Source organism: Crinia signifera, chromosome 6 (assembly GCF_055691185.1).
Source record: "Crinia signifera chromosome 6, ASM5569118v1, whole genome shotgun sequence".
Classification (NCBI taxonomy): Eukaryota; Metazoa; Chordata; class Amphibia; order Anura; family Myobatrachidae; genus Crinia; species Crinia signifera.
Window position 1 is genome coordinate 36,290,596 of NC_139222.1, and position 15,510 is coordinate 36,306,105.

At 51.0% G+C, this 15,510-nt stretch overlaps 2 protein-coding genes across 3 annotated transcripts in view; one reads left to right on the forward strand and one right to left on the reverse strand.

The window, feature by feature from the left end:
* PGAP4 (post-GPI attachment to proteins GalNAc transferase 4) lies at positions 1–3,923 on the reverse strand. 2 transcript variants are annotated; one of them, XM_083145978.1, is made up of 2 exons: positions 3,713–3,923; positions 1–2,810 (listed from the first exon to the last, which is right to left on the reverse strand). In XM_083145978.1, exon 2 carries the CDS (start codon positions 2,634–2,636, stop codon positions 1,425–1,427), a length of 1,212 nt encoding a protein of 403 aa, XP_083002104.1. In that variant the 5' UTR covers positions 2,637–2,810; positions 3,713–3,923; the 3' UTR covers positions 1–1,424. The 2 variants fall into 2 exon arrangements, with proteins under 2 accessions (XP_083002104.1, XP_083002103.1); XM_083145977.1 differs by having other exon boundaries at positions 3,621–3,923.
* RNF20 (ring finger protein 20) overlaps positions 3,863–15,510 on the forward strand; it is a 25,600-nt gene continuing 13,952 nt past the window's right edge. Inside the window, exons 1-6 of the mRNA XM_083145976.1 lie at positions 3,863–4,018; positions 10,831–11,015; positions 11,099–11,266; positions 11,564–11,708; positions 13,458–13,643; positions 13,759–13,877. Coding sequence (XP_083002102.1) covers positions 10,887–11,015; positions 11,099–11,266; positions 11,564–11,708; positions 13,458–13,643; positions 13,759–13,877 — 747 coding nt within the window. The 5' untranslated portion in view covers positions 3,863–4,018; positions 10,831–10,886. The remainder of the gene's footprint in view (positions 4,019–10,830; positions 11,016–11,098; positions 11,267–11,563; positions 11,709–13,457; positions 13,644–13,758; positions 13,878–15,510) is intronic.

Consider the following 15,510-nt stretch of genomic DNA (forward strand, 5'->3'; position numbering starts at 1 on the left):
CGCCGTACCCAGAACGCTGCTGGGGGCAGCCCAGCACTAAGGTAAGCTGATAGGCTGCCCCCAGTCCCCGCGCGCACCCCCCCCGCCATTGGACAGGAGGTGAATGGATGCCGCACACAGACATCCGTTTACCTCCCCCCCCGCCGCTGCTGCTTGCAGAGTATAGCAGACAGCAGCGCCGGCTGTCAGTGTCAGACTGACAATCCGTCCAACCTGCGGACGCTGCGGTCCGCAGGTTGGACGTTCCCCATTCATGTAAATGGGAGCCGGGTCATCCGACCCGGCGTTCCCATTTACACTGCCCTCTACCCAGGTCCTAGCCGTGTTCTACCCAGGTCAGGACCTGGGTAGAAGTCCCGTGTAAAGGGACACGGCGTTAGGGATTTACACCGCCGAAGATCCGGGTCTGACCTGCCGCTGACCCGGATTTTTCGGCGGTGTAAAAGGGGTATAAGTTAATAAACCCCATAGGGGTAAATTTACTAGGATGAACTGTTGCCCAAAACAACCAATCCAATCCTACTTCTTTATTTAAAATGTTCTGTAAGATAATAGTTAGAATCTAATTAGTTGCTAAGGGCAATCTCCCATCTTCAATAGAACTCCTATCTTAGTAACTTCACCCCTCATTGGTGCCTGGGGATAGCTTTAGGTGAGACAATTACCTGTGATCTATGATCACGGGTAATAACATAAATGATATAATTCCCTCCGATGTTCCGGAACTCAGCAGCTTCCTGTCCAGTCACGGTGGAGGGATACGGAGGTTCCTACACATGTGCATCTGTACAGCAACCTGACAAATCTAAACCTGCAGCAAGTTCAGGAATTCCCTGCTCACCCATGTTATACTGCTGCCAATGCTATAATGAATTCCGCCTTGTTTTTCTGTCAGGTTAATATGCACAGTGACCATATCCACACCAGCAATCATCGGAGAAGCTGCTGCTTATGTACTAACAAGTGAGAAATTACTGTATTTGGAAAACAGAGTAGAGTAATTGAGCAAACCTTAGACCAGGCGTCCTAGTTTGCTATATTTACTACAGGAAGTCACGCGGCTTCCACATTACACAGGCATAAGATACCTACCAGGCTTTTTTCTAATATTACAATTTTTTTTTATTTTTAGTAAAAATTAAAGTATTACTTGTAGGAAAGATCTATTGCCGGCCTGGCCAATCTGTGGCTCTTCACATGTTGTGACACTACAAATCCCATCATGCCTTGCCAGTATTAGCATTCCCTTGTAGCAAAACTGTGGCAAGGCATGCTGGGACTTGTCGTTTCACAACAGCTGGAGATCCACATGTTGGCAGGCCTGGTCTATTGCACATTTCAACATTGCGACAGAGATAGCGAAGTAACCCAGCGTAAGTGTAAGCTCTGGTGACGACGCCTTCGAAACAGAAGGGAAACCCAAATCATAGAAGCAGGGGCTCCTCATCCACAAAGGACCCTCTAAGTGTGGAGAACATACCCACATGTTTCACCATATTGGGCTCCAGTGCCCACGCCCATTCCCCCCTTCTCCTGAGCTCCGAGTACAGAGCGATGTCCTTGGCATAGCCAGGCTTACACTGAATTTCCTCCAGGTAGCCCAGGGTCCTTCGGGCAGAGGCTTCAGAGAACAACATGGCCGGAGTGCAGCACTCTGTGACCGGAACCACATTGTAAAGGGCAGGCGACAGCCTTCGCAGTTCCAGAAGGTAATGCCGTCCTGCCAGCTCTGCCAGCAACATGGCGTAAACCACGAAAGCCACAAACATCCACAAACTAAAGCGCTGCTTGGGAAAGGCCACTTTGTACAACCAGGAGAGAACCAGAGCCGCTAGCACTCCCAGGCCAATCCACTCCACTATGCGCATAGGCTCTGGGTTCAAATAACCTTGGAGTCTCTCCGGATGGTAGAGTTTTGTGTACAGGCCGCCCCCTAGAGGCTCCTGGGGGAACCGCACTCGCACCAAATGGAAAAAGGCACTGAAGATATCCGTGTATGGGACAGCATCGTCCTCCACCAGCAGCACATAATCTGGAGAGTAGGCCTCCAGAGTGCGAGACAGGCAGAAGGCATAATCCTGCTTCTCTTGCTCAAAGCGGTTGGGGGCTTCTGCCGATTGTTCATTCAGGTGGCGCGTCACTGACGGCAGGAGGTGGGAGAGGAGGCAAGCATCAGCATGGGCGTTGGGGGAAGGGTCTACATTGCAAATGAAAAGCTGAAAACTGGCACAGTCTTGGCCGCACTCAGAAAGCCGCTCCAGAAAGCCATGTACCACCTGCAGGAGGTAATGATACTCAGGGCGGCGCCTTGTTGTTATAACGGTGATGACAAGGGGGGTGTCTCCGCTGGTATGTGACGGGTAGAGGCTGCCCACTGGCCGGTGGATGCAGGGAGCAGAGACATTTGGTGGGAGTGTGCTGGAAGAGGACATCATCTGCTGGAAGCTCTGCAAGGCCTCAGCCCCATCCCTCAGGTTCTGATGAAGGAACTCATGGCTCAAGCGCTGGAGGTGAAGCCTGCGTGAGAACAAGGGAGAGTAGAGCAGGCTACGGAAACAGACAGGGGTCAAAAAGAGGGTGGAGAAGAGGAATGCAAAGTGGAAACTTGGAGAGCTAGTAATGACAGACAGGCGCATGTTGGGTAGTACAGATTACACCATAAATTACTGGACTGTCTCTTTCTCATGTACCAGCGTCCATCACTCTCCCTCCTCCATTTGGATGGTGTCTACAGAATCGCAATCCTTTACAAGTGCCATCTGTACATCTAGACAACTGAGACCATCAGCTCTTCACATTTAATAGCATTCCTGCAACAACAACAAAACATATTGAATGTAAACAATAAATATATTTATATAATATTCTAGTATCCAGGTACCCAGCAGACGGTAAGCTCCATCAGTGATAGCGTTAACCATTTCCCTTGAATTCCCAGGCAAACAATATAGTTAATGATACTGTTTAGTGATATCATCGAGTCCTCGCTCCGTACACGCCATCAATGATGATATAGTCACCAACCTCCCAATTGTCCCGCGGGAACATCCCAGTTTTTTGGGGACGTTCCCGCGTCCCTTCCGCGGCCGGCAGTGTCCCGCTGCGGGGGGACACATTGGACAAAGTGTACCCAGCACAGCACCAGAAAGGGCAGGTCCGGGTTTTAAACATATACGTGCTTGGCCACAGGTGACTCATACCAATTGCACATTGCGATCCCGGGTCCAGCGCATTCACATTAAACTCGGATCGCCCATTATACATACATTATACCCAGGTTTAGCCGTTCTTATACCCCAGGTCAAATTTCTGGGTTGCTCAACCCAGGTTCTAAGGTATGGTGCTTTCACACTACACCACGACCCAGGTTAACTTGTTAACAACCCAGGTTATTTTGGCAATGTGAAAGGGGTATTAATTAGCATTTCATTGGTTGCTATAGGGAACTTTTACACTTGTTGTTTGGTTTCATAAATCAAGAGAGTTCTGCTCACCTTTTTGGATGGGAAACAGAGCTTAAAAAAATGCAGAACAGGGAAAAACAACATCTTTTAAATTAAATGAAAAGTTCCACAGTGATTAAATGGGTAGTATATATTTATTTTTATATAGTATCTCACCTCCACTGAGTCTACACCTAGAACACGAAGTCTCCCTTACTGCTGACCAGCTGCACTTGCTGCAGCAATACTATACGACACAAATACCTTACCACTGCCAATAACTTCAGCCACTTCCGCCACCACTAATATGGCCGCCGCACTACGATGGCCTCCGCGTTATGCCTTTAATCCACTTTCAATATGGCCGCCGCTGCCGCTTTCCGACTCCGAGAACTCCATCACCAACATGAGAGAGTTTAGGACGATCATTAGCGTCAGAGAGCACCACCCAGAGGGGGAAACGTTACCAAGATGGCCGCCTTACACCCGCCCTCACACACACATCAGCCCGCCCGTTTCTTAGGACGTCACTTCCGCTTCCGGGGCGGCGGAGGGACGTTTAGCAGTGTCTAAAGGTAAATACTGTACAATGAAATGTTGTCATCAATTAAGTATAGGGATAGGAAGTGGACAGTGTATATATGTATCTAGGTATGTGTGTATGTATATATATCTATGTGTGTATGTATGTTTCTGTGTGTGGCAACATTACCTGCTTCTTTTGCTTATACAGACATTGGCCAGTGTCAGTGAAGGGGCACAGTCTGATGCATAGTGTCAGGGAAGGGGCACAGTCTGATGCACAGTGACAGGGAAGAGGCACAGTAACAGGGAGGGGGCACAGTCTGATGCACAGTGACAGGGAAGAGGCACAGTAACAGGGAGGGGGCGCAGTCTGATGCACAGTGTCATTGTAGTGGCCAGTGTGATGCACGGTGTCAGGGAAGGGGTGCAGTCTGATGCAAAGTGTCAGTGTAGTGGCCAGTGTGATGCACGGTGTCAGGGAAGGGGTGCAGTCTGATGCACAGTGTCAGTGTAGTGGCCAGTGTGATGCACGGTGTCAGGGAAGGGGTGCAGTCTGATGCACAGTGTCAGTGTAGTGGCCAGTGTGATGCACGGTGTCAGGGAAGGGGTGCAGTCTGATGCACAGTGTCAGTGTAGTGGCCAGTGTGATGCACGGTGTCAGGGAAGGGGTGCAGTCTGATGCGCAGTGTCAGTGTAGTGGCCAGTGTGATGCACGGTGTCAGGGAAGGGGTGCAGTCTGATGCGCAGTGTCAGTGTAGTGGCCAGTGTGATGCACGGTGTCAGGGAAGGGGTGCAGTCTGATGCGCAGTGTCAGTGTAGTGGCCAGTGTGATGCACGGTGTCAGGGAAGGGGTGCAGTCTGATGCACAGTGTCAGGGAAGGGGTGCAGTCTGATGCACAGTGTCAGTGTAGTGGCCAGTGTGATGCACAGTGTCAGGGAAGGGGTGCAGTCTGATGCACAGTGTCAGTGTAGTGGCCAGTGTGATGCACTGTGTCAGGGAAGGGGTGCAGTCTGATGCACAGTGTCAGTGTAGTGGCCAGTGTGATGCACGGTGTCAGGGAAGGGGTTCAGTCTGATGCACGGTGACAGGGTAGGGGTGTAGTCTGATGCACGGTGTCAGGGAAGGGGTGCAGTCTGATGCACGGTGTCAGGGAATGGGCGCAGTCTGATGCACGGTGTCAGGGAAGGGGTGCAGTCTGATGCACGGTGTCAGTGTAGTGGCCAGTGTGATGCACGGTGTCAGGGAAGGGGTGCAGTCTGATGCACAGTGTCAGTGCAGTGGCCAGTGTGATGCACTGTCAGCGAAGGGGTGCAGTCTGATGCACAGTGTCAGTGTAGTGGCCAGTGTGATGCACAGCGTCAGGGAAGGGGTGCAGTCTGATGCACAGCGTCAGGGAAGGGGTACAGTCTGATGCACAGCGTCAGGGAAGGGGTGCAGTCTGATGCACAGCGTCAGGGAAGGGGTGCAGTCTGATGCACAGCGTCAGGGAAGGGGTGCAGTCTGATGCACAGCGTCAGGGAAGGGGTGCAGTCTGATGCACAGCGTCAGGGAAGGGGTGCAGTCTGATGCACAGCGTCAGGGAAGGGGTGCAGTCTGATGCACAGCGTCAGGGAAGGGGTGCAGTCTGATGCACAGCGTCAGGGAAGGGGTGCAGTCTGATGCACAGCGTCAGGGAAGGGGTGCAGTCTGATGCACAGCGTCAGGGAAGGGGTGCAGTCTGATGCACAGCGTCAGGGAAGGGGTGCAGTCTGATGCACAGCGTCAGGGAAGGGGTGCAGTCTGATGCACAGCGTCAGGGAAGGGGTGCAGTCTGATGCACAGCGTCAGGGAAGGGGTGCAGTCTGATGCACAGCGTCAGGGAAGGGGTGCAGTCTGATGCACAGCGTCAGGGAAGGGGTGCAGTCTGATGCACAGCGTCAGGGAAGGGGTGCAGTCTGATGCACAGCGTCAGGGAAGGGGTGCAGTCTGATGCACAGTGTCAGGGAAGGGGTGCAGTCTGATGCACAGTGTCAGGGAAGGGGTGCAGTCTGATGCACAGTGTCAGTGTAGTGGCCAGTGTGATGCACGGTGTCAGGGAAGGGGTGCAGTCTGATGCACAGTGTCACTGTAGTGGCCAGTGTGATGCACGGTGTCAGGGAAGGGGTGCAGTCTGATGCACAGTGTCAGTGCAGTGGCCAGTGTGATGCACTGTCAGCGAAGGGGTGCAGTCTGATGCACAGTGTCAGTGTAGTGGCCAGTGTGATGCACAGCGTCAGGGAAGGGGTGCAGTCTGATGCACAGCGTCAGGGAAGGGGTACAGTCTGATGCACAGCATCAGGGAAGGGGTGCAGTCTGATGCACAGCGTCAGGGAAGGGGTGCAGTCTGATGCACAGCGTCAGGGAAGGGGTACAGTCTGATGCACAGCATCAGGGAAGGGGTGCAGTCTGATGCACAGCATCAGGGATGGGGTGCAGTCTGATGCACGGTGTCAGGAAATGGGCGCAGTCTGATGCACAGTAACAGGGTAGGGGCCAGTCTGATGCACAGTGACAGGATAGGGGCCAGTCTGATGCACAGTGTCAGTGTAGGGACCAGTCTGATGCACAGTGTCAGTGTATAGGGGCCAGTGTGATGCACGGTGTCAGGGAAGGGGTGCAGTCTGATGCATGGCGTCAGGGAAGGGGTGCAGTCTGATGCACAGCATCAGGGAAGGGGCCAGTCTGATGCACAGCGTCAGTGGAGTGGCCAGTGTGATGCATGGTGTCAGGGAAGAGGCGCAGTCTGATGCACGGTGTCAGGGAAGAGGCGCCGCTTGCTGATGCACGGTGACAGGGAAGAGGCGCAGTCTGATGCACGGTGTCAGGGAAGAGGCGCAGTCTGATGCACAGTGTCAGGGAAGAGGCGCCGCTTGCTGATGCACGGTGACAGGGAAGAGGCGCAGTCTGATGCACAGTGTCAGGTAAGAGGCGCAGTCTGATGCACGGTGACAGGGAAGAGGCGCAGTCTGATGCACGGTGTCAGGGAAGAGGCGCAGTCTGATGCACGGTGTCAGGGAAGAGGCGCAGTCTGATGCACGGTGTCAGGTAAGAGGCGCAGTCTGATGCACGGTGTCAGGTAAGAGGCGCAGTCTGATGCACGGTGTCAGGTAAGAGGCGCAGTCTGATGCACGGTGTCAGGTAAGAGGCGCAGTCTGATGCACGGTGTCAGGGAAGAGGCGCAGTCTGATGCACGGTGTCAGGGAAGAGGCGCAGTCTGATGCACGGTGTCAGGGAAGAGGCGCAGTCTGATGCACGGTGTCAGGGAAGAGGCGCAGTCTGATGCACGGTGTCAGGGAAGAGGCGCAGTCTGATGCACGGTGTCAGGGAAGAGGTGCAGTCTGATGCACGGTGTCAGGGAAGAGGCGCAGTCTGATGCACGGTGTCAGGGAAGAGGCGCAGTCTGATGCACGGTGTCAGGGAAGAGGCGCAGTCTGATGCACGGTGTCAGGGAAGAGGCGCAGTCTGATGCACGGTGACAGGTAAGAGGCGCAGTCTGATGCACGGTGTCAGGGAAGAGGCGCAGTCTGATGCACGGTGTCAGGGAAGAGGCGCAGTCTGATGCACGGTGTCAGGGAAGAGGCGCAGTCTGATGCACGGTGTCAGGGAAGAGGCGCAGTCTGATGCACGGTGACAGGTAAGAGGCGCAGTCTGATGCACAGTGTCAGGGAAGAGGCGCAGTCTGATGCACGGTGACAGGGAAGAGGCGCAGTCTGATGCACGGTGTCAGGGAAGAGGCGCAGTCTGATGCACGGTGTCAGGGAAGAGGCGCGCAGTCTGATGCACGGTGTCAGGGAAGAGGCGCAGTCTGATGCACGGTGTCAGGGAAGAGGCGCGCAGTCTGATGCACGGTGTCAGGGAAGAGGCGCGCAGTCTGATGCACGGTGTCAGGGAAGAGGCGCGCAGTCTGATGCACGGTGTCAGGGAAGAGGCGCAGTCTGATGCACGGTGTCAGGGAAGAGGCGCGCAGTCTGATGCACGGTGTCAGGGAAGAGGCGCGCAGTCTGATGCACGGTGTCAGGGAAGAGGCGCGCAGTCTGATGCACGGTGTCAGGGAAGAGGAGCAGTCTGATGCACGGTGTCAGGGAAGAGGAGCAGTCTGATGCACGGTGACAGGTAAGAGGAGCAGTCTGATGCACGGTGACAGGTAAGAGGCGCAGTCTGATGCACAGTGTCAGGGAAGAGGCGCGCAGTCTGATGCACGGTGTCAGGGAAGAGGAGCAGTCTGATGCACGGTGTCAGGGAAGAGGAGCAGTCTGATGCACGGTGACAGGTAAGAGGCGCAGTCTGATGCACAGTGTCAGGGAAGAGGCACGGCTTGCTGACGCACGGGGACAGGGGAGAGGCGCAGTCTGATGCGCAGACATATGTACAGTGACGGGTAGGAGCCAACTGCTCCTCTGGTCTATGGGGAGAATTCAAATGTTTTGTGCACCGGTGGCCACTAGCTGGTGCCCAAGGGAGCAATTCAGTTGTTGCTCTGTTCTGCCACGTACAGCTACCGGTGCTGACAGCACTGTTACGTTCCATCATGTTGGTTTGCTGATAACTATTGGCTAATACTCAATGCCCTGTTACATCCTATCATACAGTTATGCAGAAGGAGAGAGCTGGCTGGCTGCACAAGGGTATAACACACACCGTTCTGTTGCGCTGTTCAGACGCAGTTACAGGCTAAGGAAACGGGGTGTCAACATTCTGGTAAAAAAAAACCATGAAAAACTTATGTCGACCTGCCAACCCTGTCGACCTAACCCCGTTTCGATCGTCAGTGGTCGAACCAATGCATGTCATCCTAAATTGGGTCGACCTGATGACCCAGCTGAGCCAGGAGCGTTTAGCGTCCCGGTGGACAGGATGTCGGCAGTCGCAGTTCTATTTCCGGGATCCTAACTACTGCCTGGAAAACCAGAATGCCGACATGGATGAATATGCCGGTTCCAGGTTACCTGACTACTGGTATCCCAAGTGTAACGTGCGTTAGGTCGGGGTGGGGGGGTGTTAGATTATCTCTAGGTGGCGGACTGCAATGGGTTAAGTCGGCCATCCACTAGTGCGATATGGGCACTGTTCCTGCCATTGTGGCGCATAGCTGTGACGGATCCCACATCCGTCACATCCATCGCATGTCCTCTTCCTGCGATGGCGAGGCACGTTCCCGTGCGCCTTGGGTATCTAATTGCGCACTCATTGGGGTTTATTTACCAAGATGGGAGTTCTATTGAGTATGGGTTGTTGCTATGGGCAACCAATCCGAATCTATTTATTATATTCTAAAAAAAAGTAGATTCTGACTGGTTGCTATGGGCAACATCCCATCTTCAATAGAACTCCCATCTTGGTAAATAAACCCCATTGATTGTGCATTTGGGGAGTGGCGCGCTGCAAGAGTGATGGCGTACATAATATAGCACTGTGGCTCTCCTGCTGCTTTGGAACTACATGCCTTGCCATAAGTTTAGCATTCCCTAGTAGCAAAACTGTGGCAAGGCATGATGGGGCTTGTAGTTTAGGGTCTATCATGCAGTGAATGAATCCTGTATATTCTGGTTTCATGCGAACATACAGCCATAGATTACACCTCCCGACTACGGGCCTCATTCAGAGATTCATGTTAACTCGTTGTTTATATTATTCTCCGATGTTTTCAGATCTGCCGATGTGTAAGAGCCGCACTGCACATTTGCAGATCTTTTCATGCAGCGTCGGTTGCAGAGCCTCAAAGTCGCAGCCACGCTGCTGGCTCTTGAGGCCGTTCAGTGGGTGCACTGAATCGGCAAGAGATCCGGTGTAACCGGAGCGTTACTCCGATGTCCGGTGGCCATGCAGTGGATCTGATGATGCAGAGGCAGCAGCGGACCAGGGAAGCCGGCCTCCTTATTTAAGATTCCTCCTGCAGCTTTATTTTTGCACTTCAATTTCGGGCATAATACCGGCATGGATCACTAAACTGACAAGTAGCGGTTGTCTGTGACTGTGAGTACATCGCTGCCAGACAGAGGGCCAGATGTATAAAGCTTCAAAAAGTGATAAACAAGCAGCCAATCAGCTCCTACCTGTCATTTTTCAAACCCAACCTGTAACATGTCAGGTAGGAGCTGATTGGCTGGCTGTTTATCACTCTCCACTCTATAACTTTTTAAAGCTTAATACATCTGGGCCAGAAAGAGAAATTGCCACATGCAAATGAATTGCAAATGGATCGCTAACCGCCGTGTATTCGCATTTTCTGTTGCGAATTCCCCTTGCGCAATGCGTACGTTACTCATGTGCACTTTTGTTTGATAATCACTCAATTTGCAAATTCTCTAATTAGCAATCCATGCTTAATTCGGCTCTTAGATCAGAGCTAGGAGACGCCCCTCCCAAATCTAACTCTCTCTGCACACCTTAAATCAGGCATGTCCAAACTGTGGCCCTCCAGTTGTTGTAAAACTACACATCCCAGCATGCCTTGCTGTAGTTTTAGCATTCCCTAATAACTAAACTGTGGCAAGGCATGATGGGACTTGTAGTTTGACAACAGCTGGAGGGCCATCGTTTAACATGCCTGTCTTAAATCAAGACCAATAGCAGCACCCCCAATGCTCAGAATCATGATGGACTGGGTAAGTATACTTACTTTTGCCGGCTACCCACCCAACCCACCTACCTGATGCCTGACCTTTTCTGTTAGTGCCTATGCCTATCTCTTCCTTCCTTGCAGCCTAACCCAACCCTCGAAGGCTACAGCATGAGTCCCCGTCACAGTTGGGGTTCTGACTAGGGTGGCCAGATGGGCCAAGTGGTTCTTATCTCTTATATCTCTATATGCAGAACTAACCATTCTCCTTCATTGCCCCACAGACACAACCCCAAACTGGGGAAAGAACTACTGCACCCATTCAGCTCGATATTCCAGGATGTCAGGTATGGGTAGCAAGAGGTCAGCAGGGGACCCAAGCTCCTCGGGTCCTCCCGAAAAAAAGGCATCCGTGGAGGATTCTGGGACCACAGTGGAGACTATAAAACTAGGAGGTGTCTCTTCCACGGTAATCCAACCACTACGCATGGTTTTCCAGTGCTTGTGCATGTGTGTCGCTATGGTTACCAGTACGTTCTTTGTTTTTTTCAGGAAGAGCAGGACCTGCGCACTCTCCAAGTCAAGAACAAGAAGCTAGCTGGTATTCTGGACCAGAGGCAGGCCATAGAGGATGAGCTGCGAGACCACATTGAGACCCTGGAGAGGCGGCAGGCCACCGATGACGCTTCGCTTCTCATTATCAATCGCTCCTGGAGTCAGGTCTGTGTTGTACAGAGATTTCCTTATCATTCAAGCTCCCTACCTATTTCAAAACCCTTTGCAGTTCCTCTTCCCTGCCTGGGCTGTTTCTCTCTGTTGTTGATCTTCTAGCACAGACCTAGTCTTTATATCAGTGCTGAAATACAGACCACAATGTGCTAGGAGCAACACAGCAGAGAGCGACACCCCAGGTCGTTATGACATACTGCACAAGATTTGAAAGATGCAAGGTTCTAGATATTTAAAGGATATTGTTTTTTTTTTTTCAAATCTTTATTTATATAACGGCTATTTCAGTTTGACGAAAACATTCGGATACTTCTCGGTCGCTACGATTTGGACCAGGATTTGGGAGAGTTTTTGAGTGAACGTAAAGCGCTGGTTATCCCGGAACCCGAGCCAGACTCCGACAGTAATCCAGAGCGCAAGGACAGCGAAAGAGGTGATGATTCTATTGTACTAATCCATGCTAAGATCATCGGCAGCTGGATAGCAGGGCTGGAGGACCAGGGTGGAAATATAGGGGCAGATTTATTAAGCTCGGTGAAGTGATAAAGTGTCTGGTTTTTATCACCGGCCGATCAGCTCCTAACTGTGAAGTTTCAGGCTTGGTTTGAAAAATTACAGATAGGAGCTGATTGGCCAGTGATAAAAACCAGACACTTTAACACTTTACCAAGCTTAATAAATCTACCCCCTAGTTACCTGTTGGTGGCTATCTTTAGTATTGGACCCAAGTAGTGGCTCTGCCATCCTCATAGCATGTTGGTTCGCTGATAACTTGTAGGTGCTAAGGTTAAGTGGTATCAACATATCCCTTCCTTTAGTGTTCAACACAGAGAGCTGACCATGCTGAATAACCTTTAACCCACGCGCACGTTGATTCACAACTCTGCGTGGCTTTGGCGTCAGGAGTTCTGGGATCCTTGCCTATTGCCAGTTTGCAGGGTGAGGAGTGTCTCCTGTACCAGGTGTCTGGTGGGGATGGGGAGCACTGTATAATGTGGCTGAAGGGTCTTTGTAATGATGTAGGGATTGGTGGAGAAAGGATGGAGTCCAGGTCTGCTAATCTGCTGATTGGCCCTATTTGCCTCTACTAGATAGACACAGGTTCGTTGTAGGTAGCATTACACCAGGAGCAAGCCGCCCGTGGTAACCGAGCCATGCTACCCTTACTAGAAGCCCTAGCGTTTGCCACCTGTATGCATAAAGGAAAGCGATGTCTCTCTCTTGTTCCTCATGTGCTATTAGAAAATGGCGGCCGTCATTCTGCCTTCTGTTTCCGTATGAGAATTTAGAAGGAAAAGGGGGATAGGGTCCGGCCAATTGTAATTAGACGTGGAGATTGCAGACACCTTGGGCCTAATTCGGACCTGAACGCCACTGTGCGAATTCACACAGTGGTCGATTATCAAAGAACCTGCGAATACATATAGGCTGCAGTGCGTACGTGCAGCGCCTGCAAGCAAAGGAATCCTGCTGATTTTTCCTGGTGAGCGGCTTGCGAAGGGATTTGAACATTCTCATTAGCCGTATACATCGATTCGCACAGTGGGGTGGCGTCTATCTGTCCGCTGCACATTCGCCCAACAGCGATCTGGTCTGAATTAGGCTCTTTATCTGAAATATTTGTGTACTATACTCTTCTGAATCGTTACAGGTTGTACCGTGGTCTTTATCAAGGACTAGTTAAAAGCCCATAAAAATGGCGGCTTCTGCATTGTACTTTCACTTTGAACTGTGACAGTTTTTACTTTCGCTTTGAGCTGTGACAGTTTTTCGACCACAAACTCCCCAGTCCCTATCTTCTCCTACCAACGATCTCTGTCTTGACCGCTCCCTCTCGGCATACCGGAAAGTTTGAAACAGATCAGTGTCCCTGCAACAATTGCTTTCTCTTTCTGTTATGACCTCTTTTAGCGCACAAAGGAGACATTTGGATCGTCCAGTGTCCTCTATTGGTCACTGATGGTACTTCACCTCACAGAGGTGAGGAGTAGTTTAATCAATCTCTGCCCCAGTGGAGCTTACAGTCTATCCAAGAGAAAATGCAGAGGTGCACTCTGATGAGGATAGTGTGTATCTGCATGTTCCCTTTTTATTCTGTGTGGAACTACAAGTCTCAGAATGGCAGCATCTCTTATTCTATTTAGAATCAGGGCTCGCATCTCATTGCCATCTCTGTGTGTAGGTGAAGGACTCTCCGAGATCTCGCTCTCCTTCCTGGGCACCCTGGCCAGCAGCAGCAGCGAGGAGATCGAGACGCAGCTGCAGGAGCGCGTGGAGTCCTCCCGCCGTGCTGTCGCTCGGATAGTGCTGGTGTACGACCGCCTGCACGTGCGGCTGGACCAGCTGTCTGTCAAACTCAACAGCACCGGTAAGAAGGTTCCTCGAGCTCGAGCATTTACGCGTTGATCTATTACCATTGTCCAGGTGATACGTTTTATTTGATTTGGTTTCATTGTTCTGTTTTTTTTATTGTTCTTTTCTAGATCCATCACTGACGGACGAAGCAGTCAAGGAACTGAACTCTCTGTTAGCCAATGAGAAAATACGCCTACAAGAAATGTGCACCCGGTTGCAGGAGAAGCAGCAAAACATGACGCAGGAGGTTTGTACAAGAGTTCTTTACTTCTTCTTCTACGCCGTATGCATTGCTAGGTCTGGATCATAAGTTTGACGTGCAAAAGGTCGACACAGTAAAATGTCTACATGAGTTTTCAAATATTTTTGTTTATGCCGGCAGATGACGATATGGACACCGTATGAGTGTACCCTCGCTGTGGGCGCGGTGCCTTGTTGCGCTTGACACACACTTAGTGTTCATTCTAGCAGCTGCTATCTCTGAAAACCCATGTAGTTCCTGTTCCCTGCCTGGGGTGTCGCTGTCTGCTGTGGTGTTTCTAGCACAGGTCTGGTTTGCGTATCAGTGTGAATATACAGACCACACTGTGCTAGAAGCACTACAGCAGACAGTGACACCCCAGGCAGGGAAGAGGAACTGCATGGGTTTTCAAAGATAGCGGGTGCTAGAATGAACATTAACACTATTATATTCTCCCTCTATGCTCGCTGGGATGGTAAAGCAAGGGTTAAAAAAAATCAGGAAAAACTCACATCGACTTTTTTTGCTTTTGTTGACCCTTTGTTGTATATTGAGAAATAAGAATTATTTATTAACTTCTACCCCTTTTCCACTGACATGAATTGCACATGTACTGTGCACAGGATTTTTTTGTCAGTGGAAAATGCTTAACCCTTTCAGTGAGAATATCTGCTAAAAAGACCAGCTTCGCTCACATTTGTTATATAAATTCAAATAAAAAACGGGGTGGAAAAAAAGATTCTTTCCTATATAAGTTAAACATTACAGGTCATTATTATGAATAAAAATGTTGGCTGGGCAATTTTCACACCAATTTTGACAAATTCACTTGGCACTCAAAGGTTTAACCCAGGTGCAGTATTCCAGGAATCCAACACTGCCAGCTAGCTGGGTAAGGGTCAGTGTAAATGGATAACCAACCCGGGACCCTTTTACAGCATAGAGATCCAGCATTTGGACGTGGTCTCCAGGCACTGACACCACTTGTTTGCAATAACGTTCCAAAGTCCATCCACCTGTATGAAAAGGGTCTCAACCGGGTCGCATCTGGGTTGGACTTGTGTACGAAGTCCCAGGTTCACGACCCTGAACCCAACCGGGGTCATGAAGCTGATACTCTGGAATATGTCAGCTTGCTAGACCAGGCAAACTCTCGGGTCATGTGTCTGAAAACTGCATGAAAGGGTGTGAAGGTTCCAGTTCATTAAATCTACTCAATATAATTTACATAAAGCAGATCTTTGTCTAGTTAAGGCAGCCATACACCAGGCAATTCACATGCAATTTGGGCTCTTTTCCTGCAATTGTGGCGATCAGTCGCAGAAAAAGAGCCCAAATTGCAGGTGAATGACAGCAGGTCCAGTGCGCATCTCACCAGAGCCTGCGAGTTGCACCGGCTGCACAAGCAATCTCTTGGATTGCTTCTGAGCCGGGCAGGCTTGGTTGGGATTGAATGTAAAATATAATTTACAATAGGACCCGGCCACCCCAGATATTAACCTTCATGGCCGGGTGTAGGCGGCTAGGAACCGGGCCGGCAGAGCAATGCGGTGTGGCTGTGGGAGTGCAGAGTGGTTGGGAGCTGGATCAGGAGAGCGGTGCAGTGCGTCTGGGGTGGGCAGAGTGGTTGGGAACCGGG

What these genes read in the sequence shown, in the direction of transcription:
- PGAP4 (XM_083145978.1), bottom strand. Translation starts at nt 2,636, where the DNA reads ATGCGCCTGTCTGTCATTACTAGCTCTCCAAGTTTCCACTTTGCATTC.